The sequence below is a fragment of the Lycorma delicatula genome, chromosome 1, assembly GCF_047948215.1.
Source record: "Lycorma delicatula isolate Av1 chromosome 1, ASM4794821v1, whole genome shotgun sequence".
Classification (NCBI taxonomy): domain Eukaryota; kingdom Metazoa; phylum Arthropoda; class Insecta; order Hemiptera; family Fulgoridae; genus Lycorma; species Lycorma delicatula.
Window position 1 is genome coordinate 145,026,455 of NC_134455.1, and position 27,155 is coordinate 145,053,609.

The 27,155-nt window shown below is 27.9% G+C and overlaps 1 protein-coding gene across 31 annotated transcripts in view; it reads right to left on the reverse strand.

Annotated features, from left to right (window-relative positions):
- Positions 1-27,155, reverse strand: part of shot (dystonin-like protein short stop) — a 644,960-nt gene that overhangs the window by 27,000 nt on the left and 590,805 nt on the right. For 28 of the 31 annotated variants that reach the window (XM_075363589.1, XM_075363494.1, XM_075363738.1 and 25 more), the window contains 3 exons: positions 12,783-12,931; positions 1,276-1,450; positions 463-552 (listed from right to left, as the gene is read on the reverse strand). In XM_075363589.1, the coding sequence (XP_075219704.1) occupies positions 463-552; positions 1,276-1,450; positions 12,783-12,931 (414 nt within the window). Of the gene's footprint in view, positions 1-462; positions 553-1,275; positions 1,451-7,255; positions 7,378-12,782; positions 12,932-27,155 lie in introns of all 31 variants that reach the window. The other 3 variants (XM_075363728.1, XM_075363691.1, XM_075363475.1) reach the window with 1 other exon arrangement.

Below are 27,155 nucleotides of genomic sequence, written 5' to 3' on the forward strand. Positions count from 1 at the left end.
AAATATGTAAATTTCTTTAAATTTTACAATACACTATGATGAAAAAAATAAATTGTCAAATAGTAGATTAAACAAATCTCCATGTCATCAATAGGACATTCGTCTACCTTATGTACAGCAAGACAAGTTAAAAAAATGATTTATACAGCTATATTTGCATGCTAAAAATATCATCCGAGAAAATAACAATACCTTTAAGTGCTTCTGACTGTTTTGCTACTATGAAAGTATTCTCTAAGTATTTTCTTCTAATTATAACCAAAGTGATTATTATTCATGTCCATTTTAAGTTTTGATATAGAACAATGTTCAATAAAATAGACTTAAGAAAAAAGAGAAGTCAGAAGAAAGATTTAAAAAGAAATTCCATTAATGAAAGAAGCATAAGCTTGTTGCATTATACTGATAAATTTATACATCTATTTCATTTAATTATATATAGAGTATTAAAAAAACACTAACCTGAGCTGGCTAATGATAAGTTTGAGCCATGTCTACTCGGTGGTTTACTTCCTTGCCTTGAACTAGGGCGAGAACCAGGTAAACTACCTCCTAAGAAAAAACAAATTATTATTGTTATTATGATGAATATCAATAACGAATATAACAATTACTAGCATCATTATTTTATCTATGATTGCTATTACTATCCAATCAATACAAATTTCTGGGAAAAATAAACTGACTGCTATCCTAAACCTAATTTCTCAGCCAAGTATAATAATATTTTACATTTACATCTGTAATATGCTCCTGAAAACCCCCACACAATATCACAGTTAAATAAAAAGTTTTTGTGTTTGATCCTGAAATCTTAATCTTGAATGTATGAAAATGAAGTAGGTATTCTTTTATATTCACATTAAACAGTAAATATTCAAAAAGGAAAGGGTGTTTTGATTCAAACATCAAAGATGAAATTTTTAAGAACTACGAAGGGTTGCACCAGATTGGATAGATTCAAGAGTAATGACATATGTAAGGAGTTGGGGGATTTCAACATTGACAGAATAAGGGAGAATAACAAGAGGTGGAGTATAAATCTTAAAGAATGACAGAAGATAGGTTTGCCAGTGGCAGTGTTTAGGTACTGATCACTGGGAAGGAGTGGAGGCAGACAGATTGAGATAGGTGTTGGAACAACTTAAGACCTAATCCTTGTAAGAAGAAGGAACCTGTAGGAATTTGAGTAAAATTAAATTACCTTCAGACATCAGCATAAACTTTTAACACACACCATACAACAATTCACTCTATTAGTCATAAACTACATACCTGGAGTTAGAGACGATCTCCTTGCAGAAAGAGAAGCAGATGAAGAACCTTTTCTGGTTGGAGTACGAGTATAAAGGGGTGAACCCTCATTATCAGACAAAGAATCTGGTGTTCCAGATGTTCTACCTGTAACAGCCTTACCCATTGGCACACTTCTGGCACTCCTTTCACGTACCTGAAAACATAAACAAAAAATATTAAATTGAGAACTTATCTTAATAATTATTATCATATTTAACAAAGAATAACACATACATAGTAAAACATATGAAAAGGCAACCCATAATAAATAGAAACAATACTTCAAATAATTATTTTGGCAAAAGTAATACTGTCATTACCATACACTAATTAAAATAAAATATAATTCACTGTCATTTAATTTATTTATATATATATATAAACAGTATATTCTGAAGTATGTTTCAATGTTGGAGAAACACCCAAAGTAAAAAAGCTCATCAAAGAAATAACTGGAATAATAAACAACTATGTAATAAGTAATGACCATAACACATTGAAAGAGCTGATTAGAATATAATTAAAATAACTAATCAATTTAAAGAATTAGGTAATTTTTTAAACACTGAGCAAACAATTTGTATATGCCAATACATATAACCTGAATTTACAACAAATATTAAAAGTGAAAATATTGTAAACAAAAATGCGCATTTGTAATAATTATAAGTATAAACTTGTGAATATAGTACACAGTAAAATATTCAGAGAATGATAAGGGGCTTCCTACCAGAATAGACATTCTCAATATAAAAAGTAGACTCAACACTGGCAAAAGTTATAATCTTTTTAAGAGCTTATGTCCTTTCAGCAATAAAAAGACATAGTATCTTTGGATTAGAAAAATACAAATGATGTGAAAGGTCAAGGGCTATTCCAAAATGACTTCTGATTAGCTGTTGAAAATAAACTAATTGATGCAGCAGAACAGTTATGCACAATAGTCACCAACAATCTGTATTACTTACCCATTTCCTTCCATCCTGTTCAGTACTGATAAAACAGTGGTAAATTAAACATGGAACCTGTCTACAACATACTATATGTTTACAACTAAGTATGCAGTGTGAGCAATGATTAGTTGTTTGCCAATGTAAGGATATCGGTCTTGTGTTTATCATATCATTATAATGGTTAATTGAAAAAATGGAGTACTTGTCACCTAACAAACAAACAAAAATTCAAGAAGCTACAGAAAAAACTAAAAAGGGATGGCTGCAGTGTTTTAGAACCACAAGAGAATTCATAGAGTATATGAATTATATATGAGGGATATCTCTAAAGTAGAGATCGCTGAAAAAATTTCTCTCTTTAAGGATGGTAAAACTGTGTTGTTCATGGCCACACTAGAAATGTACACACTGCATTGTTGTCTGTAAGTTGTTTGTTGTAGTATCTTTGATTAAATGTGAGTAATTACATTATAAAATGAGCAGGAAAATCAATGTTGCCGCCGATTGTGAAATACATGGAGTCATACTTTTTAAGCCATCAAAACGTTAAGCCGGCTGAAATTCATAGGCAGTTGATTGCTGCTGTGTATGGTGATAATGTAATGAATGAAAGAAATGTCCAAAAATGGTGTGAAAGGTTTAGAAATAACAGAATTGATGTCATGATGAAGAACGTTCAGGGAGGCCTCGATAATCACTGAGGACTTGAAACGCGTGAATGTTGAAATCAGAAAAGATCATCGCTCAATGATTTCTGACCTGGCTCATCTTTTTCCTGATGTTTCAAGAGATGACCATTTAAGCTTCAGAAAATTTTGTGCAGGTTGGGTGCATGTCTTAACGGAATGTCACAAAAAATTCAAAAGGGATCTGCTTTGTAATTTCTGATGCGCTATACAGAAAAAGGTGATGAGTTGCTTAATTCAATTGTTATCGGCAACGAAACACGGATTTTGTATTACATGCCACAGAGAAAACGCCAGTCAAGTGAATGGCATGATCGTCAATCACCAATAAAGGTCAAGCCACAGCCATTTGGACACAAACTAATGGCCACAGTCTTTTGGGATCGGTTTAGCATACTGCTGATTGATTTCACGCCACATAGAACGACTATAAATACAGAAGCCTACTGCAAAACTCTTTGTAAGTTACAGTGCGCCATTCAACATCAGTAATGTGGGCGGATGACTGACAGCGTTATCCTGCTGCACAATAATGCATATCCACATGCTGCGGGTCCGGCACATGATTTACTGAGAACATTTGGATGAGAAATTTACGATTACCCATCATATAGTCCGAACTTAGCTCCTTCTGATTACCATTTGCTTCGGAAATTCAAAGAATTTTTTGTAAGCAATTTACAGGTGATGATGACCTTAAAAATGCTGTTAATCAGTGGCTAAAGAACGGACTGGCAGCAGAAGAATATGACAAAAGAATATTGAAGCTGGTGTATCACTACGATAAATGTCTTATTTCATGTGTCAATTATATAGAGAAGTAGTATAAGATATGTAGTTTAAAAGAAATAAAAAATATTTATAAGGTTTTCAGAATAAATTTTTTGCAATGAAATGGTCTTTACTTTAGAGATAACCTCTTGTAGATTAGGATTTGCAATAAGGGAACTTGCTTTACAAAGTAGACATTTCAGCCACTAATTTGACTTTCAGTGTAACCCCAGACAAGAAAGAGTCCTTCGACAGTTCCATAGACACATATTCAGGTTGATCAGCACCTCAACAAAAATGTCAAGTAGAAAGGTAAACAAAAAATAAAGGAAAGGAGTGAGAATGATCAAACCACAGAAGGATTGCCTCTAATCTGAGTTGGTATAGTTTACCTCCTTGTCTAAGATCAGAATTCATGGAATTTGGGACCATAATGTCAGAAGACTACTTTTCCAACACTGAAGAACTATCTAAGCCAGTCAAAAGCAAATGATGCAATATGCTTACATAAAGTGTTGCTCTGCATGACAATGAACAGTTCTATTACTAATGCTCACAAAAAGTCTTTACTTCCTGTTGAAACAGAGATTTTTTACCATTCACAAATAACATGAACTTATATCAAATGACTATTTGTTCACTAAGATAAAGACCTGGCTGGCTCTACAGTGCTTTGAGATCATTGTGAAGAGCTCAAGGAAGAGGTTAATTAACTGGATACCCTCATACAGTAGTTCTTTAATTAGATTTGGGAAGGCTTGTATCACAATATGGTAACTGTATGGATACAATGAAGAGATGTAATGTAATATAAATATATAGGAAACCTAAACATAAATTATATGCCACAACAATAATAATTCTATGTGTACTGTCATGAATAACTCTGAAAATAATAAACCCACCCTCATGAATAACAGCATATCATACCAGGCGTACTAAGGAGAGTGAGGTAGGGAAGTTGTATGTAATAATATTGTTTTTTAACAGCCATTCAAAGTTAATTATGGAATAACCCTCACATTTATTTGAAGAAAAAGTCAAATATTACATTATAAAACTGAATTAAAAAAAAAAAATAACTGAACACCTAATCTGTCCACAATTATTCTGTAACTTCCTACAGATTTTAATTTTATTCACATCAATTAATAATTTCATTAAAACTATCTTCTAATAATCGAAATAACACATGAGAGAGCAGCAATATTATAAAAAAATATTAATTAATCTGCTCTATCTTATCCCTTCTTTTTTCTACTGGTAAAGGTCATAAATAAACACTACATGTAAACCCTATAAATACATCATTACATATTATTGTAAACTTACAGTAACACTGTAAAAGTGTTAAAAGCACAGAACACTATTTGTTGCCTCAGGGGATATTATGTTGTATGCATACAGAATAATTCACAAGGTTTTATTGCAACTCCTGGAATGCACTCCTAAATAATTTTAAGTAACTTTTATGTAAACATGATTGCAGAAATGCATTTTTTTTTATTTAAGGTAGAAAATGATTTCTGCTTCAATATAAATTAAAAATTCTTGAAAAACAAAATCATAAAATAAAAATAATGAGAGTTTTTGTGAATAAAGAAAAATGATTTACATCACTTCTGAATTTACCACTATTAAGGGCTTATCAAATCATTAATAACTGAACTTTTTTTCATTCTGCTCCTTTTACTTCTCCTGAATGATTACTGTATCCTTTTATTTCTATTCAGTATTATATGTGTGTGCGCTTGCTGGCTTTGCCTCATTTGGCCCTATAGAATCAGGTACTAAATCATCATAGCCAGCATTTAAATCCAGCCACACTGAGCAACTAACTTTCAGTCTTTTTATCTTTTACCTTATTTTTTTTAGTTGTATAGTACTTATAAATTTAAGTAACACATTCTGTAACGCATATTTTTTCATAATTAAATTTTTAAATAATCTTGTTCATTACTAGATATACTATAAAAATTGATTTAAAATTTTCATAAATAACTTTAGCCTACCAGGCTGGTCTAATGGTTAACTTGTCACAAATCAGTTGCTTTCAAAGTTGGAGGTTCTGAGGTTCAAATCGTAGTAAATGTTAGTTGCTTTTATAGACAGTGGATACAGGTGTTCTTTGGTAGTTGGGTTCAATTAACCAAAGTCTCAGGAATGGTCAGCCTGAGTCTGTACAAAACTACATCTCATTTACATGTCATCCTCATTTCATTGTGCTGCAGGGAGGTTGGTAAATGATCACTAGTTAAACAGATTGCAACATATACATAGGAAGATAAAATAAAAATAAAAAAATAATAATTTTGACTGATAGAAAAAAGCTTAAGCTATAACTAAATCTTTTATCTTGTAGGTGTTTTATAAGGAATACATGTCAATGAAAAGTAGACAAATCAACTGAATTAATTAAAGTTTCAGGGCCTCTTAAATTTTTAATTTATTCTATTTATTATTATTTCTTCTAGCTCCCATGCTAACAGGGAGCTGAAGAAAAAATAAAGTGTGCTATCATATTACTTTTAATTTCATTTTATTTAAAATTTTAAAAGAATTTATTTAGATATTTTCCAATCAGAAAATAGTCTATATACATACACCTTCCTTCATACAATGAAAGGGACCAAGAATCCTTCACTGGGCATGTGAATAGTATACAAGAGAAGAAATTTTATCAAAGAAAAATGTTACTGATAAAATCAATACTGTAGCTAGTAGGCAAGTTTCAGTCTTCTTGCAAAGAATATTGAATAAAAGAAATAAGAGAAATTTGTGAAATATAAGAAATTATTTTTTTTTTTTGAATACAAAACTTTAAAAATTTTTTATGAAATCCCAAAAAACTATATGATTCATTTACCTTTTTAAGCAGCTATTAATTTAACTCCAAGCAAGATAAAATATATTTTATTATTTTAAAACACTAACGAGTTACAATACATTTATTTATTGTATCTAATTAAGTAAAAGACTCATTGCTTTCGGATCAAATAATAAATTAACCACCATAAAATGATTTTGAATTAATTAAATAAGAATATACATTTTTGTGAAATGACTGCTGTAAAGTGAATAAATGCATACTACACGTAAATAAATCAATAAGTCAACCTCATTAGTTGTATAAATTTTTCTAAAGTATTTTTAAAAAAATGCAGCACAATGAACTTTATTTAAAATGAAAGTAACATTACAGTTATTTCTATATATTTAACAGTTTATGTGATAGAATAAAACTTAATATATATTATTACATCTTATAAGATGACACACAGAACTAATTTTGTAAATGTTACCGGATGACAAGTAAGAGGTCCAGGTTTGCCATGCTAAATAAATCAATAAGTCAAAGTCAACCTAATTAGTTGTATAAATTTTTCTAAAGTATTTATATAAAAAATGCAGCACAATGAACTTTATTTAAAATGAAAGTAACATTACAGTTATTTCTATGTATTTAACAGTTTCTGCGATAGAATAAAACTTAATATATATTATTACATCTTATAAGATGACACACAGAACTAATTTTGTAAATGTTACCGGATGACAAGTAAGAGGTCCAGGTTGCCGAGCTCCCATTGCCAGTGGATATGAGCACGGTAGAGACTCCCTCTGACGTAAGTTCTCAAATATTGGCATCAAAACACTCAAGAATTCTTCCGCTACCAAAACAACAATTTTATTCAACGACAAACCCTCCCGATACATCAGCAATTACACAACACCAGACCATCCTGGGTTCACCAGGTATGGCAGAAAGTAGCCAAAATATGCAGCACAATAAATCACAACAGTGATACTGAGCAAAAGGTTAATTAACATTTTTTTTCATTGCTGAAAAAATCTTTACGAAAAAGGAAATCATTTATATAAAATTCACATCTTGATAAATTACATATTATAATGCACAGGTATATTTATCTCTTTATTCTGCAGTAATCAGCAGGCTTCAACAACAGTTAATTCATTTTTGGAGGAATAATAATGATAATTAAAAGTGAAGGCAAATCTCTGTCAGGAATCAAGCTCTGGACCAGTACATTCAGAGGCCAACAAAAAGGCCAGTTGAAATGCAGTAACAAATTTGGTACAAATTGGGTAACAAATATAGATTCTACTAAATTTTAATTTTGGGAAATTCTGTAAGGTTAGCCCCTTTTAATAACCTTTTCTTGCCCATTTGATCACTCTTAAAATTGACACGTAAATTTTTACGGCCAGATATATTTAATAGTTAAAAGTGGAGTAAATTTTAAATCAAAGATTAAGAGAGAATTTAATATTTTAATTAGAATGCTTTGTAAACATCAAGAGTACAGTGACACTGTTATCTACAAAGTACTGTAAACGTAAAACTTAATGTTAGTGGCTCAGATATTATCACTAAAATACTTTATTTAGGAAAATCCAAACACATTAGTTAATCTGAATTTAGTATCATTTGTTATTTAAAAACTGTAATATCTAACAATTTGTCATTTCTTACATTATAAACTAATATCTTACATTTCGTCTTTTAACAGCTTCTGAACAGACAATTTTGTTACTTAATTGATTAAAAGTCACTGGTATCCAAATCTTTTAACTAAAGAATTAAGTGATAACAAACATGATAAAATTTTGGTTAGCCATTTTGTCAGCATTCTGATAAAATACTTTCAAAATATATTCCTTATTTTCATGTAAATAAATTTATAATTATATATTTTTTAGGTCCACCATACTGCCTTAAATCATAATTTAACAAGGATATAATCAGGCTATACAGTTGAAGAATTGTTTTCCACACTACTAATCCTGACTTCAAAAACACTTCATAGAGTTATAAAAACAATTCATACACTTATATGAACAGTGAATATAAACTACAAGTATTTAAAGATATCAGAATGATTGTACCTCATATTAAAACAAATCAGTATTATATTACAGTTCATTACATATTAAATTAACTGTATTAACAGAAAATGTATTCATTCACTCCCTTTTCTTTTTGCTACTTCATTAATTCATACTGTCAATATATACATTTAGACAAGGATCAATTAAATATAAACTAGACTTTTTTAATGGCTCATGAATAGGCTGATGTGAAAAATTATCAATGCGGAGCTGCAGGGAGGGGATTGACAGTTCAGCTGCCTTGGCATTCACGTCTCTCTGATTGGTAATGCTATCAGAATAAGAGGTTCCATCACTGGCAAGAAATTTCTCATGAATGGGGATGTCAAACTCTCCTCTGAAATTTTGACGAGACTGTGCCCAAATTGGGCATATGATGCTGTATACTTACATCTAAAGCTGGACTAGTAAATTTAAAGGAGGGCATAAAGCTGTAGAAAATAGGAGTCACAATAGGTGTTCAGGGACAAGTGTGATGGATGATAGTATTCAGTTGATCTGTGACCTCATTGAAGACAATCAGCACCTTATGATTAATGAAACTGCTTCAGAAGCAGGTATCAGTCATGGAAATGCCTATTCCATTATCAAAGAGCACGTTGGGTTCCAAAACATCTGTTCAGATGGATTCCTAGACTTTTGATTCAATATCAGAAAGAGGCCAGACAAACAGGAAATTTGACAAAGGCTCCTGAATCGATTTTGATGAGGGAAATAATTTTTTGCATTGAAAAACCACATGCAATGAGATATGGGTCCATCACTACACTCCTAAGTTGAAATCAATGAGTATAGAAGGAAGTAGAAGTGGAGAGCCTCTTTCCCTGTAAAGGTGAAAATGCATCTGTCAGCTAGAAAACTCCTTGCAACAGTCTTTTGGGACTAGAAAGGTATAATGCTCATCAATCTTCTCCACAAAAATCGCACTGTGAATGTTGCACATTACTACCAACCTTTGGAGAGATTAAAACCCAACTACAGGAACAAAATGCACCACAAGCTAATCAGAGATGTGATTCTCCTTTACAACATCAGGCCTCGCACAGCCATTGGCACTTCGGATAAACTCAACAAAATTTACTGAGAAATCTAAGAACATCTATTGTATAGGCCAGATTTAACTCCCTGTCAATTCTTTTTGTTCAAGCCATTGAAAGAGGCACTGAGAGGGCATTAATTCTAGTGCAACAATGAAGTATTGGAATTCATGAATAATTGGGTGACAATCCTTAAACTTTTTATGAAGAAAGGATCCAGAAGCTGGCCATACATTGGGAAAAATATGTAGAACTTTAGGGAGACTATCCAGAAAAGTAATAAATGTTTTGCATTTTTATGCTGTGCTAATAAATGTTAACAACAAAAATCTCATTTATGACTGACCCTTGAATATATTAGTTTTAGTGAACATTTAAAGAATGATGAAAACTGGAATTGTTTTTTGGCTTAAAATTCAGGAAGAGCAACTCCTATACACCTTATTCTTTTAAGTACAATTCTGAGATATCATTAATCAGTGATGTAGCTTCTCCTTTTTTTATCTTTAAAAGGGAATTTAAATCTGAATTGTATGAATTCAATTCAATAAACTCCTGAAAAAAAAGAAATTTATTTAAGGCGTACCACTGAGCACAGCCAATTAAGAAAAATCTAAACAGAATGAAATGCAAAAATGTGTTAATAGGAAGAGAATTGAAGAATTTATTACGTTTCACAAGGTTTAACTGAAATAACTGTGAATAAAAAAAAATTAACACGTTTAAAACTTTTCTTTTGGAATTAAAACACTTTTAAATTAATTCTTAATATAATCATGGCATTGCAAGCACACCAGTTTTGAAAACAACAAAGGCAGCTAAATTGGCAAGATACTTATTTATTGGCTACTACCAGGTCCAAATCGCCACTTTTCATGACAATGGTGATTGATGAAGCGTTGAAAATGCCAGACTCTTGCTGGAATTAAACCCACCTTTATATATTATAACCTACTTTATATATAGATTAGAATGTTATTAAAATAAAACAAGAAAGACATTTTTTAACAATTGAAAATGGATTAACAGTTTATAAACAGAAACTAAAAATAACACAGAAATTTAAAAAGCCATGCTTTTCAAAAAATATTTAACTAAATAAATGGGTAATTAATTTAATGTTAACATTTTCTGTTATACATTTTGATACTTTAGAAATATTATGTATGTTACCTTACAAATATTATTGTACGATGGTAAATATAAACACATACAGATCTGAATAGGTTTTAAATTAAAGCATTGTGATTGTTACATCAATTATAATTAGCAAATCAAAAGAAAGGAAAAATTAATTCCTGACAAACACAAAAAAATCTAAGAATTTCAATACAACGTAACTAATCACTAACAACAATATGGATAGATTACTACTACATGTCTTAACAAAATGCTCTAGTTTAACTGTTGGTCTCCAAGTACAATTACTCACTTTTGCACTTCAATATAATGACTTTTTGTAAAGTAATATTTAAAATTTTCTTAAATTACTTTTAAAGTTATTTATTGCTCTTTTTTCACAAATGGGATGTATTGTGCTGCTGGCTAAAACCTACCCCAAAACAGTTCTTTTAATTTTAACAAAGAAAAGCCTGTGCCTTGAGATAGAATACAAACTCCGATCACTGGGGTAAGGTATATCTAATTTGAGCAGAAAAACAAAACAGATTTTTTTTCAAAATAAACATGAAATAACTATGATAAAGTTACCCGCATTAATAATTTTAAACATATAAATAACTTTAACCTTAAAAATAAAAGTAAAAGTCATCATAAAATTTTTATCATATTTTAAAGTTATTAATCCGTATTAAAATGAACTCAAACCAAGGCATAAGAAAAAACCATAAATAACAAAAGAAGTGCCAGTTTGCAGCATTTTTCATGAATTTTTATTTTAAATTTAATATTTTGTGAAGGCTTCATATGCAAAAAGTATTACAATAATCAACTAATTATTATAATTATTTTTGTATGTATTGTATAAGCAAACACTGGGTGCAGTATAACCGAAGACAATTTAAAAAAGTAAACCAATAAAAACAAATCCTTTTCCGTCAGCTCAGTTAGCAAAAGGGAAGAAATCACAAACACAACACCAAAATAATAAATGATAATAAAAGCAGAAACTGATAAATTGACCAATCAAGAGTCAAGTGAAGATAGGTCAACACGCAATGAAAAATATCAAAATGAAAGTCCATAATACTGCTTGAAACACAAACCAAACAAAACCACTTACCTTAAACACCTGGAGATTAGATGGAAAGAGGCTTTTTACTACATACATATAAAAAATATAAACAAGTGCAAAACAAACCACCAATCACTATAAAACCATGCTATGCTACTATAAAATATGTTACAAGCTAATAAATAACTGTATTTGTGTACCTGTATATCTGATATTTTACACTAAAGAAGTACATACAATATGTACACATAAAAAAATTTGAAAATATATAACTGATTTATAACATAGTAATGAACAATGAATACCAAAATTTGTAAAAATAATTTTTTTCTTTACTTAAATAATACAGTCCACTGTAACACAAAATTATCATTCCATCGATAATAAAATTATATTATATATGCATTATTTTAATAGTATTAAACACTAATACATTACTTCAATTAATAATAATTAATCTATGCTATCTATTAAACTGTTAAAAATAGCTAAAATCTATTTAGAATGGCAAGCACTTAACAGTAGCTTACTTGACCTATCAGAATCAATAAATATTGAAATATCTAGTGAAAAAAACAGTTCATCGTGAAAATGTTGTAATAAGTATTTAAACAATGAAATTTTTATAACATATTTATATTCTAAAAAAAAAAAAATTTGTTACAGGCAGTGAAAGACTGGAGAGATTAGAGACTAATGCTTCTGGAAAATCTAATCAATACTCTAATACAAATAAACATTAATTGTAAATTAATAAAAATTTTAACTATTTGTTTACAAAAAGAACACTTTGTAAACAAAACCAAAGACAGTTTCAAAGATTGAGATAGTTACAAGATAAAGTAAATATCACCCGCTACATTTTACTGCATATTCTGGGATTCACTGTTCTTAACTGAAGAGTTGTATTCTTCAACAATACTTATATCGTTACCTTTGTGATCGGCCCTGCATTGGACGACAGAGAGAGTGATCGCTGTGCTGATGAAGGACTGGGCTTAGGCTTGAATGCTGACATGCTCTGAGATACACCTTCTGCCAGGATGAATTGCTCACGCAGCTCAATGTTGGTGCGGCCCTTGGCTGAATGGGAAGAGGTTAGGACAAACAAATGCATCAATTATGACATAGGAGGGGAATAATGACTGGTCAGCTACCACTATAGAGTAACAACCAATGCCACATTAATTATTTCATAAATTAAATGCAATTAATTGTAGTATATTAATCGTTAAGTTATTTTACGATATAGAGTATCTAAAAGACAAAAAAATAAAATTACAATTTTATTCCGACAGTACTGGCTGTACACACACTTGAAAATAGATTTATTATTTATTCATTTAGAAAATAAAGGGAAATTTATTATTATATTTATTATTTATATTTATTTTTTTTAGACATTTAATTTAGACACCTTAAAAAATCTGGACAGCTTTTTTAAGGTGAAAAATAATTTTTTAGTTTATACAAATGTTATGCTTCACTGAGATTAAAAATCATAATCTTCAATGTAAAAAGGAGAAATATCATCGGTCTACAATGATGGAATGATATTAATGAAAGATTAGTTTGGTTTTTAAATTTTTTTATATTATGTTCTTTTATATTATTTGTATCTTCTTCTGGTCATGGTTCCTTCCATCACAGTTTTGTAAAGTAGGGCCCTCCTATTGTTTAACTGATGTGAGCTTATTTAAAACTAGAATTACCAGAAATGCCATTAACAAAAAAAATATTTTAAAAAACACATTAAAAATTAATTATTAAATTAATTTGGTATTACTGTCAGACAGTAAAAACTAATAAATTATATTTTAAATAACAATTAAAGAATACAATTGTTCTTGTCTCAATCGGTTTCATTAAGTTTATATTGTGTAATTTATTAATATATCTGAAGTTATTAAATGATTTAATTCAAGAGATTTTCTCAAAAACAGTAATTTAAAAAATGTAATGTATGAAATTACCAAAATTTCTGATTCCTTCTGATTGTTTTTAATCATACTAATACTTTAAAACAATAAAGCTTATTTTCTATCCATTTTATTTATTTATTCTTTTTTTGAATAACATTAAAAGTGTAATGAAATTATACTTGGATCAACTGAAATTAAATAACTGACGAACTGAAACTTACTTCCGATTACACTAATTCAAATATCTATATTATTAATAAATAATGAGACCAGAAAAATACAAAAGTAAATAAATAATAAACAAGATGTGCAGAGACTAATAAAATTTATCTTTTTACTTGATCTGAAACATTAGGCTTAACAAAAAGAATGTGTTTGTACAAAAAAAAAAAATTAATTTCCAGCAATCAGAAATTCTTATTACATTAAAACCAATTTAAAAACTTTGATTGCTCAGTCAAATATACCAATATTTTTTCTGAAATGTAGCATGTAAAATATTATATCAATACTTTTGCACTTTCTCTTACATTCTCTCTGACATAACAACAATTGTATGATGTGTGTAGATATCATCTGAGTAAAAATTACAGAGTAATTATTAAAAATCCCTTAATTTTGATTATCTAATTACATTCTTAATTATGAGTACGTCGATATTATGTATGCTAAATAATAATAATCACAATCTTCACTTGATGATGATCAAATATATTTGAAATAAAATATATCACAATAATAAAATTCAAGAGTGCATGGAATAACTATGAAATAAAAACTACTTCCGATGTATTTTTTCATTTACTGTAATTATGATTTCAGTGGATTAACATTTTAACACGATACAATCAATTCACTGTACAACAGTAAAATACAGTTTTTATTAATTGTTATCCAGATACTTGCACACCAATAAATATTATGAATTGCATATGCAATATTTTACCGTTTTTTTATTTAATTCAGATGCTCCAGATACAAAAGATGAACAGTTTTTTTTTAAACTGAATTTTACCACCAAAATATTTTCAATAATTTTCTTTCTGAAATAAGGGACAATAGTCTGACATACATAAAAAATACAAGTAGATTTTGTAATAGGCACACTGTCTTACGTTAACAGTATGCTTTAAATAATTTAAAAAAAAAATAAATACAAAAAAGTTATATCTAAAAATTGAACGTGTTTTTACATATCATCAACAAAAGTTTAAAATGACTATCAGCAGCAAAAAATATTCAACATTAATAATTTTAAATAATACAATGATGAGCACAGGAATTAATCTTATGTTTATAAAACAATGGCTAATTTAAAACTTAACAGTACTATATTTCACAGTGGGCAGGCATATAGGTGATCTTAAAAGCACTAAGAATTATAAACTCATTATCACAACTAATTTATTATAATATTAAACCTAAGTGTATATAAGTGTGTGTACAGGTTGGCATACGAGTATACAAGCCTGAAACTATGTACAGGCATAACTACTAATGATCCATTATCATCAGTATTACTTTAACAACGGAAACATCAATAAAAGCTGCTAATTGTGTAAAACTTATTTTATGAAAGCTAGATTGTACGTAACACAAATTTCTTTTTAAGTGCAAAGTGAATTGAAACTATCAGGATTTCATTTGAATTTCTTGTAAATTCACAATCAAATAAAAAAATTTTTATCGACTATTTATAATTGTAGCATTGGTTGCAAAAGGTGGTGGTGAAATGTGGTGGCATTGGACAATGGCCCAGCCAAATAAATATAAAATAAACAATAAAATGCAATAAATAAATCATTAAGCAGCTGAACAAATTGTTTCATGCAGAGAAACAAAATATTCAAACTGTGCAAAAAAAAAAGGATCAAACAAAAACTTAAAAATGCACTGTATTAGTATATAAAGGCGACAAACAATAAAATAAAATGTAAGGACTTATATAAATAAAAAAACTCAATTATAACTTAAAAAAATATATATGTTTTAAAAATTAAAATTTTACAAATATTTTTGCTCTCACATAAATGTAAGCAGCAATTAACATTCTGATTTATAAATATCCTTTAAATTCTATTTCTGTGGTAGGAAGGTGTTATTACACTGTTAAATATTTATTACTAATAGGAAAAATCATTAGACTAAAGATAAAAAATCAAGAATTAATTTCACAGATAAAAAAAGATTATCTAAAGGCTAAAAGATAATTTATCTTGCAAATTACTGAAGTGATGAACATATCACATTTACATTTTTATTGACTTTACTCAACTTAATAAGACTAGAGCTAATACTATAAATACCAGTGATTATGAAAACACTAAGAAATTACTGAAACCAACAATAATTATATACTTTCATTCAGTAATTTTAATGTGATGAAGCGAATTAGACATTTAAAAAACAAGACAATTAAATTAATCTTTAAATTACAAATATAATCCTAGAAGAGTACAGTGCTTGCACATATTTTTAAATGAAAAAAGTTTAGGACAATAAGATATGTCACTAAAGGTACCTGCAGGTTCTAGAAAATTTATAGTTAAACAAAATTAAAATACTATTTTGAAAAATTTAACATGTAACAAATACAGTTATAAATATCAAAATGACCTAGTTATAAATCAGACTATAACAGAAATGAGATTTTTAAATTGCCAAAAATCTGCTTGATGGAGGTATTTTTAACCAAAAACTTTTTTTTAAATTTATTATCTTTAAATTAAAACAAAGTAATGTATTCAACCCAATATACAATTGACAAGTTTATAGAATGATATTAAAAATGATAAAGAATATACACAAGACCGTGCATTAAATCATCAGAGAACTTTTGTTGACCAATTATAAGTCCTTACATCACTACTTATTACTTAACAGCACATGTGAACTACATAAAACTAAAAACTGAAAATAAAATTAACAACCTAAAAAGAAAAAAATAAAATAATAAAAAATTAAGCCAATCCAGTTGAAAATAAACATAATAAATAGTTTTTCGAAGAAATAATCCCATGCATGTAGTACTCAATACACCAATGATTATTAGTAATGATGTACCGATTAGTAATACATTTAAAGCAATATTATCGGTGAGCCACGGATGCATACAACACATTACTGATTTCATTACAATAAGAAAAAATTAATAAAATACAGCTGCTGTTCGATATACAGTACCTGCGTAAATAGCATTAAATGTACCACTTCCGTTACTACATAATTTTATTTTTAGCACACAAATATGTATCTACTATTTGCAATCAAATAGTGTAATTTTTGCAACAAAAAAAAGTAAAACAATGCACGATTATGAAAAAAGATTACAACTATTGCATAACTGGCAAAAGAGTGTAATAGTGTGATTACAGAAATTACTTAATCATTGAAATTAGATAAATAAAATAATAAAATGACCATAAGTGCAAGTAATGATGTGAAATGTATACTTTTTAGTATTTTTTTCTTTTTTTTCACTGATTAATTATTTAAATGAAACAGGTACTTGATCTCCACATATGAATATGAAATCAAAGTTAACAAAAAAAATGACTTCTTAATTTCAACAAAAAAAAATCACAATCTTAATAATCAATGTATTTTCAATTTTTAACACTATAGTTCAGAGTATTGTTCCTTTTTTATTACAGAAGAAAAAACAATTATATACTGAATCTCCTATTAAAAAATAGATGTCTTCTCTTTTTAAGATTTATAGATTTTAACTAAGATAAAATTCAAATTACGCTAGAGTGAGTAATATTAAAAATATTACATCAAACACTGAGAAATATTAATTCTAATTCGGAATCCTCAGTTGTCCATCAACTATAACATAAATTCAGATGCAGGTGCTGTCATTTACCTTACTAAATATGTTTTCTTAGCTAAAACAATTGTATTACTTCAAATATTAAGAAAAGATTATTTATTTTACTGAAAAAAAAATAATGAAAAAACTGCTTCTACAATTAACTTTATTCTGTAAAAAATAATTTCATAAAAAATGTTGCGTGTTCACCTTACATATCTTACTAATAAAACTTTAAAGTTCAAATAAAATCTATTAAACACAAAACAATTAGAATAAAAATGTTATATTTTAACAAACAACTGCAACATATAAGAATTTTAACTGAGAGATCTTACTAACCAAATTACTTTTAATATAGGATTCAATTAACATGAGAAGGAAATCTATTTATAAAAAAAATTTAATTAAATTGTCATTTTAACAACAGCTTCAATTTAATTAACGCTGTTTGCAATACAGAAAAATTCTAACTTCATGTTAGTGACTCTTAAGACTGGCTCAGTAGTATTACAATTTATTTATTTATGAAATAAAAGTTTCTAGAATTATTTTTAAACATAAGTGGGATTTAAAGAAAAGTAATGCAGACCCTTATGAAAAAATGGTCATTAAAATAAGGATATATAAAAATTTTTGTGTGCTGTTAAGTATAAAACAAAAAAGGGCAGTACATAAATGTTTTATTACCTTACCATGTACAAATCAACTAAATGATGGTTAGCAACCCATGATGCAGTTAGATTAATCCATTACAACAAATTAATTAGTAGACAACTAACACCATGCTATTAAGTTAGATGTTAATCTGAAGTTAGTTAAAAAGAAATCTTACAAATCATTCCTTCAAAAACAACTAAAATAAAAACTACATAAAGTATTCTAACTTGTAAAAAGTAAAAGTATGCTTTAAATTGCTAAATCTAAAGATTACTAACAATAATAAACAATTAAAAATAAATGAATACCAATTATTTTTAAAATATTACTGTAGTTGATAAATGTAACATTTTAAAGACCTAAAAAGAAAAAAATATGGAAAAGACAAAGAAAGCTAACTAGAGAAAAATAAAATTCAGCAAAATGTAATCAACATTTTATGTTCACTTCACAAACATAAAAAGTAGGAAAATATTTGACACAGCAAATATGGTACTTCTTTCAATAAATAATCTGAATCACCAAGATTAAATTATCACCCACATTTAAAACAGGCTTCATTATTTAACCTCATTGAATGCATTTTATGTTTGTACAAATTTCACTATGGGACTCTGTGCCACACTGTGAAATTAACAATAGTGGACTGTGGATTTATGATCTTATTCATTTAAAGACATTCAATTTTATTACACAAGTACACATTTGAAACTCAAATCTGTTCACAGCAAAAAATTCTTCTGATTTTCCCTGATGCTCCTTTTATGTAACTAGAATATATTAATGAAAGCAAAAACATATAAGATTTAAAACTGCATAATGAAAACAAAAGAAATATTAATTTGAATAAAAAATTTCATAGAAAATAAATATTAATTTTTTTTTTTGTAGTTAAAAGTAATACATTGTACAGAAATTTGATTAAAAACTAAGAAAAAGGAGATAAGAATTTTCACATGCTCAGGAAGAACACAAACATTAATTTTTTTAAGAAAATATGACAAATAAAATGAATCTGATATTAATGCAAGATCACCTACTAAGTATTTTTCAGCCAAAAACTGCTTTTTCAGTCACACTAGAAAACGAAAGAAGTAGTCTGTATGAAAAATTACTTTAAAGTGTATTGAGAAGATATACTTCCAATTGAGATTGAACAAATCATTGTTTCAGCTATTTATATTATTTGATATTAGATAGTATTTTATACATAATAGAAAATAATCCTTAATATACTTCTTGTCTTTCCTGCCCACTTATATCAACTTTTTATTCTCTAAACAAATTAAACATTAATCAAATATACAGACATATATAGAAAAATGAATAGATATATGAAAATGATTATCTGAAAAGTATAATAAATAATTGAACCTTTTAAATATAAGTGGGATGGATACACAACATGTAGCTGTGAACAAGATCAAACAGATAACAAAGAGCTTCAGATGGTGTACTTAACAATTACTGTGAGGCAAGATGTCCAGTGTGCAAACTACTAAGAGATAATAGAATGAAAAAAGGAATATTATAAGAAAAAAAAACATAATTCAATTTAAGGTGAATATACACAGTTACACAAGCAGTAAAAATTTGAGAAGAATGCCGGTGTAAAAGAAAAAGAGATGAAATATTTTAATACAAAACTAAGGTGTATAAAATAATAAATAGGCACTTAAGTTAAATTGGGGAACAAGGGAGAAGCAATTTTTGGAGGAACTAACAACCCAAACCATAAACAACTGATATGTATGAAGTGCAAAAAATAATTAAACAACCACAAAGGATTTTATCAAAATAATGATATATCACAATAAGTAATTTGTATTTGACAGTAAACATTTATAAAAACAAATAATGAAGTATTGTCTTCACAAGCAACTGGATGTGCAGAAGAAATAAATACACCAATAATAAACTGAAGAAATTAAATTTAAAACACAACTGAGAAATTAAAAAAACTGAAAAATTACAAAAAATTGACAATCTCGAACAAGACAGACTAACATAATGATGTAAGAAAGCTTTTTAGCTTCTAGTCTATTATGACAAAAATTCTAAATTTACAAACAGTAAATACCTAATAAAATTATCTGCAATATAAAATATTTTACTACATAGTGAAAGCATTTTATAATAAAGTTAAATTTAAACTTTGACATTATTGTACAAACATTAATTATTATGGTGTGTAGGATTAAACTACACTGTATATCAAACAGTGTTCATTGATTCTTTACATGGTACATCCAACATTTAACAGAAATAACAAGAACTGCTGATAAAATAAGGAAAAATCAGAAAATACTCTAGGATATAATAATGAATTTCATACAACGGTAAACAAAAAGATATAATACAGTAATTAAACAATTTAAAAAAATATATATAATAGTATTTTATATTATTACAAGGGATATCTCTAAAGTAAAGACTGCTGGGAAATTTCTCTCATTAAGTTTGACGAACCTGTGTCATTCATTACCACGCTAGTAATGTACACACTGCATTGTTGTCTGTAAGTTGTCTTGTTGTAGTATCTTTGACTTACGTGTGAGTTATTACATTATAAAATGAATAGGAAAATCGATGTTGTCGCCGACTATGAAATACGTGGAGTCACACATTTTTAAGCCATAAAAACAGTAAGCTGGCCGAAATTCATAGGAAGTTGGTTGCTGTGTACAGTGATAATGTAATGAATGAAAGAAATGTCTGAAAATGGTGTAAAATATTTAGAAATAACAGAACAGATGTGCATGATGAAGAACGTTCAGGGAGGCCCTAGATAATCACCGAGGACTTGTTGAAACGCGTCGATGATTAAATCAGAAATGATCCGTCACTCAACGATTTCCAACCTGGCCCTTCTTTTTCCTGATGTTTCAAGAGCTGTTATTGGTCACATTTTTCATGATCATTTAGGCTTCAGAAAGGTTTGTGCACGCTTGTAGCAGCACCTCTTAACAGAATGTCATAAAAAAATCCAAATGGGATCTGCTTTGTAGTTTTTGATGTGCTATACAGAAAAAAGGTGATGAGTTCCTTAATTCAACTGTTATTGGCAATGAAATACGGATTTCGGATTACATGCCAGAGAGAAAACGCCAGTCAAGTGAATGGCATGATCCTCAATCACCAACCAGTCCAATAAAGGTCAAGCCACAGCCATGTGGATGCAAACTGATGGCCACAGTCTTTTGGGATCGGTTTGGCATACTGCTGATTGATTTCATGCCACGTAGAACGACTATAAACGTAGAAGCTTACTGCAAAACTCCATTAAGTTACAGTGTGCCATTCAACATCAGCGATGTAGGCGGCTTACTGACAGTGTCATCTTGCTGCACAATAATGCACATCCACATGTTGCAGGTTCGGCACATGATTTACTGAGAACATTTGGATGGGAAATTTACAATCTCCCACCATATAGTCTGGACTTGGCTCCTTCTGATTACCATTGGTTTGGGAAATTCAAAGAATTTTTGAGTGGTAAGCAATTCGCAGGTGACGATGAATTAATGCTGTTAATCAGTGGCTAAATGGACTGGTGGCAGAATATGACAAGGGTATATTGAAGCTGGTGTATTGCTTCAATAAATGTTTTAATACATGTGGTAATTATGTAGAGAAGTAATATAAGGTATGCAATTTAAGAGAAATAAAAAAAATGTATAAAGTTTTCAGAATAAATATTTTTACAATGAAATGGTCTTTACTTTAGAGATAACTTCTCATAGTAATTACATATTATACATGACATAGTGATTATAAATTATTAGTGAAGAAATAAACAAATGAAAGAAATTATAACTAGCTCATACAGAAGAAAAACGATTAATTAAATGTATCAGAAGTAAGAAAAATTCAGACAGAATTTTGTGCCATCATTAAAAGAAATGTTCATTAAGTGGGCAATCACCTTGAATATATATTTATCCAGAGCATGCACCTGATATTCTTGTTCAAAAAGGTATACCACTTACTTATAATGGTATTTGGACTTTAATCATGCAGGACAATAATTAAGCATTTCTAATAATCATGATTAATAAACTTATACAAAGAAAAAACTAATTACGAAAAACAGAACAAACAATTTCTCTGGAAAGTCAAAAATATAAAAGTTTTTTTTTAATAGAAACATGTGCAGAATTTAGCTGAATGTTTACAGATGATCTTTAAAACAAAATATCAATTTTTTGTAAAAAATAAACTTTAAATTAAACTCACACATTAACTCTATTATGCCAAGAGGGCACCAGGGTTCATGCTCCTCTGGTATAAAGGGATTTGGTATTGGCAGCATTTCAACTTACATTCCAAACCGAATGAAATGCATTATCAAATTTAATAAATTATTAATAATAATAACAAAAATAAAAACAATATTGAAGAAAAAATTAAAAATTATTTGTAAATGAAAAACCATGCAGGGTGTATCAATGTGAATAAAATTGAAGCAAATAAAAAAATTTCAGGAATTTGGTATTCATATATGAGTAGAATTTGATAAGGATAAGGATAGTATAAAGGAAAGAAAATGATCGACAGGAAAAGGAAGAAAAATAAAGCTGTAATTAGTAAATTAGTTGGAAAAAAATTAAAAAGACCGACAATAAAAACTACTAATAAAAAATTATTAATGACAAAAACAATGGACCACACTAACTTTCTGTTCCAGATTTAATTTTTAAGTAATAAATAAACAAATTAACATTTTACTAATAAACATATTATTTGACAGAGAAATAACCTAGAATCCATATGACCAATAGGAATCAAATATAAGTAATCAGTGATAATTTTTTTCTTTTACAATAAAAAGAAATATTTCTTACAGCAAGTAGTCACAAAACTTGTTAATTTTTTTACAGATTTTTTGTAGCACTAAAAAATTCAACTTTATATAATTCTGGGATATAATAATTTTATGTCATAACTGTAAAACAGAATACTACAATAGAGAATGTTTCACAATTACTGAATATTTATGTTTGAAAGTTTAATAAAAAAAAATTGATTACAATTAAATTAACATAAAGCACTAGAATATATATAATTCACAATACATAATCCAGAATTATATTTTGTCTTTAGCAATCGCCTAATTTTAACAGTATTAAAAAAATTCCTGATCCATTTAAATTTGTATCATAAATTAGTATTAAAATGCAAGGTTGTTAAACAGAAAGTAACGCATGGCATCAGTGACACAGTTCCATACACATGCTCATAAAAACAGATAATATACCATGCACGCACAGATGCACACACACAAACACCCACACACTAACTTGATTAAAATCCACACATCAAAAAAGATATAACTACCTGAACTTTGATTAATTGACATGTGTTTCATAAAGATGAAATGAAGACTGCAACCAAACTAACTACTATACTTAGTCAAAATACTTAAGGCACAAAAAAATATTAAATACCAGGTATAAAAGTAAAATATTTTACAACTAACATTATTGAAAAACTAATTTTAATTGCAAAATGTTGTTAAAAGAAACAAATTTTCTACTTGCAAATAATAGCATTAAATTCATTATGTTAACAAAAAGCTCTCAAAAAGTGGAGGTTTCTCATATGAGCATTGGGCCTGCATTCACACACACAGGTGCACAACACACAAAATATAGATATGTTCGCATACATCTTTATCACACTTCCACACCTTCACTTCAAATCTGATTAAAGAAAATGATTGGTTCACAGAAAGAATATCTTTTTTATGAGCAGCAACTTACCAATGTATAATAACGTCAATTATCGTCAAACTATTTCAGTACTAAAAAAAATATTGTACTAATGGTACAAAAATTAATATTGTACTTAGTATTAATATTCCTACAATTCAGCTTTGTTAAATAATACATTTTTACTTGTAATACAGTAACTATAATACAACAAATTTACTGACAAAGCTAAAAATAAACACAAAATTTATTTTGGTGAATTTTATTATTAATTTTATAATCCTTTACACTTTGTAACACATAATATGCTATTAAATTACATGTAATTTCTTAATTAAAAAAAGTATGTATAATTAGTACTGAAATAATGATATCAATAATAAAATAACATTCACGCATTCACATATATTTAGAAGGTTAATTTATGTTAAGTATTTTTTACGTAAAAATGATTAAATACAAATATTAATAAAAAAAAAAAATTATTAAATGGTTGTTAATGATTAAACCCGATCCACATTCTCATTACTTGCAAATTATATAATTTTTACATCGATAATTAATCAATAAATAATGTTTCACCACCCAGTGATCAGTGAGTAGTAGTAGTAGTATAAGTAGTATCAGTGATAGGAATAGTAATAATAGTAGTAGTAGTACTAGTAGTTACAGTTAATAGTTAACATTAGTAATAATTTATTATTTAAAAAAGGCACAAGCAAATTTTTTATATATTCAATGACATACTTTAAAAATAAAAGAACTATAAATATTATCATAAAACTAAACAATTTACAATAAAATTATTAATTAGATTAACTTGATAACAGTCACTAATTTAAAAATAAAAATATAATCAATAACTAAAAAAAAATCCTTAAATTAATAAATTAGAAAGTAGCACCCTTCAATCAAATGCAAATATTTTCACTTCATAAAAAAAAATTAGACAGAAATAAATAATTATCAACATCAGAAAAACAGAAGCATTTGATTAGCATACTCTTGTTATAGATGACTATTCATATTATTAATAAATTTTCAAAAGGGTCAATTTAACTAATGTTTAACTGTAAAACAAAAATTATAAAAAAAATGTCCAAATCCTGGAGGATATTACCATACTTTGCTTCAGTCACTCATATTTTATCCTTTTTTGCAATATGAATTCTCTGGAATCCATTACCTAAGGCACTTCAGTTGTTATGGAACCAATACTTTATAATAGAATTAGTTGGCTGTTTTTCAAAGGGCCGTGTAAAAGTTTTGTTTGTATGACTGTATTATGGACACTGATATTTATAATTGTAAACCTAAAAACTTATAATTACTTAATAAAAAAGTATATTGTGATTAAATTTGCTTTACATGGGGAAATTAATTTTTAACTTTGCATAAATAAATTCATTTTTTTTTTTTTTTTTTGGTACTTCGGCAACAGAAATCTTTCTGGATATTTTCCCCTTAAAACTGAAAAATCCCTTCACATATTTCCTATTTTTAACAATAACTTAATGGTAATTATGCTGTATTGAAATGGTTTAATAAAATCTGACTTACATAAATGGACAAAAGAAAAACAATAATGGCAAGTACAATCTGACATACAATGTACTCAAGATACACATAAATGCTCTGAACTAGAATCTACAAAATCAGTTTCGAGAGAACAATTAAGATTTTTACAGACAAAAGTAAAAAAGTACAAAAATTTTGGTCACCCGTATGTAAGTTTGATAAAGAAAGTGACCAAATAAGTCAAAGAACACATAGTTATGGATGCCATATGCACTAGAAAAGTGTTATTGTTGTACACTACAAAACACATATGACTAAAAAAATACCCTGTTTTCTTATTCTCTGTAGTGTTCCTAGTATTTTACAAGAAAGAAGGTTCTAAATAAAAATTCTGTTAATAATAACAATAAATAATTACAGCATTTGTCTGAATATAGTTTCTTTTTTAAGAAATAAAGACTAACTACCTAATATACAGCTCACAATATCAACAGAATATGAGTGTTCCAACTTCTGCACTAACAGTGCCATTGATAGCTCCTCCATTAGAAGCTACATGGTTACCTTTAAAATATTCCATACAATTTTTAAGTGAATTATTTATAACTTTTAGTAATTTTAATATTTATGTTTTATTATTCAACTATTCCTAAAGAATATCTTAATTTATTTTATTAATTAGCCAAAAACAACATTTTATTCACTTTCTAATTTTAGTCTTACAAATTTATGTTAACAACACTTATTGAACCCCATGTCATTTGAACCTTTTCTCAGTATTTTAGTAACCATTTGATGACAAAAGTAGTATTAAACAAGTTATATTAATATAACATCATTAGTAAAACAACTTAAAAAAGGTAATTTTGCATTTGATAGAAGAATGGTATTTCTTTCTAGTTTGAGCTGAAATAAAAAAGTATTATTAGCCATCATTTATATACAAATATTAATGGATAAATAATCAACAAAGAGTAAATAAAATTTTATAATAGCATAAATATTCAATTATTATGAAAGACTGATACATGAAATTGCACATCAAAGTTTCAGCTATGATATGTAAATTTAAATATACTTTCTTCCTGCCAATCAAAATTAAAAGATAGTTATTTTAGAATGAAACAGAATGAGCTGTACAATATCAATATACATGTATCACTACTGCTTGTAACAAAGGTTAATATATAATTAGATTCTGTTAAGCAAGAAGTTAACAGAATTTTAATTTTCTCAAAATTTTGCTTTAATTTATCATAGCTTTCTTTAAACTGGATGATGAGTGTAGATTTCAAGCAGTCAATTACGAATAACAGATCAAAATTAAACTGTTCCAGCTGACAAAAAAATTTCATTAGTCACACTACAGATGAATAAATGTCAATAAAGGTAATGAATAACATAATTAATAAAACAGCTGACAAATAACTAAAATTCCTTGTACACTCTTATAATCCAGTTCTTTTATAACTAAAATGATGTTCATTTAACTTACTTCTTTTAACATTTTCTTCAAGCAAAGTATACATTACAAAGTTTGCAAAATACATTAAAGCTAGCTCTCAGTTTCTTCATGGATCAATCTTTCTCAAAAAAGATAAATAAAATTAAAAAACAACAATCAATATATGAAAGTTGTTTTTAGATTATTTATCATATAAGATAAGAGCTTACACATGGTA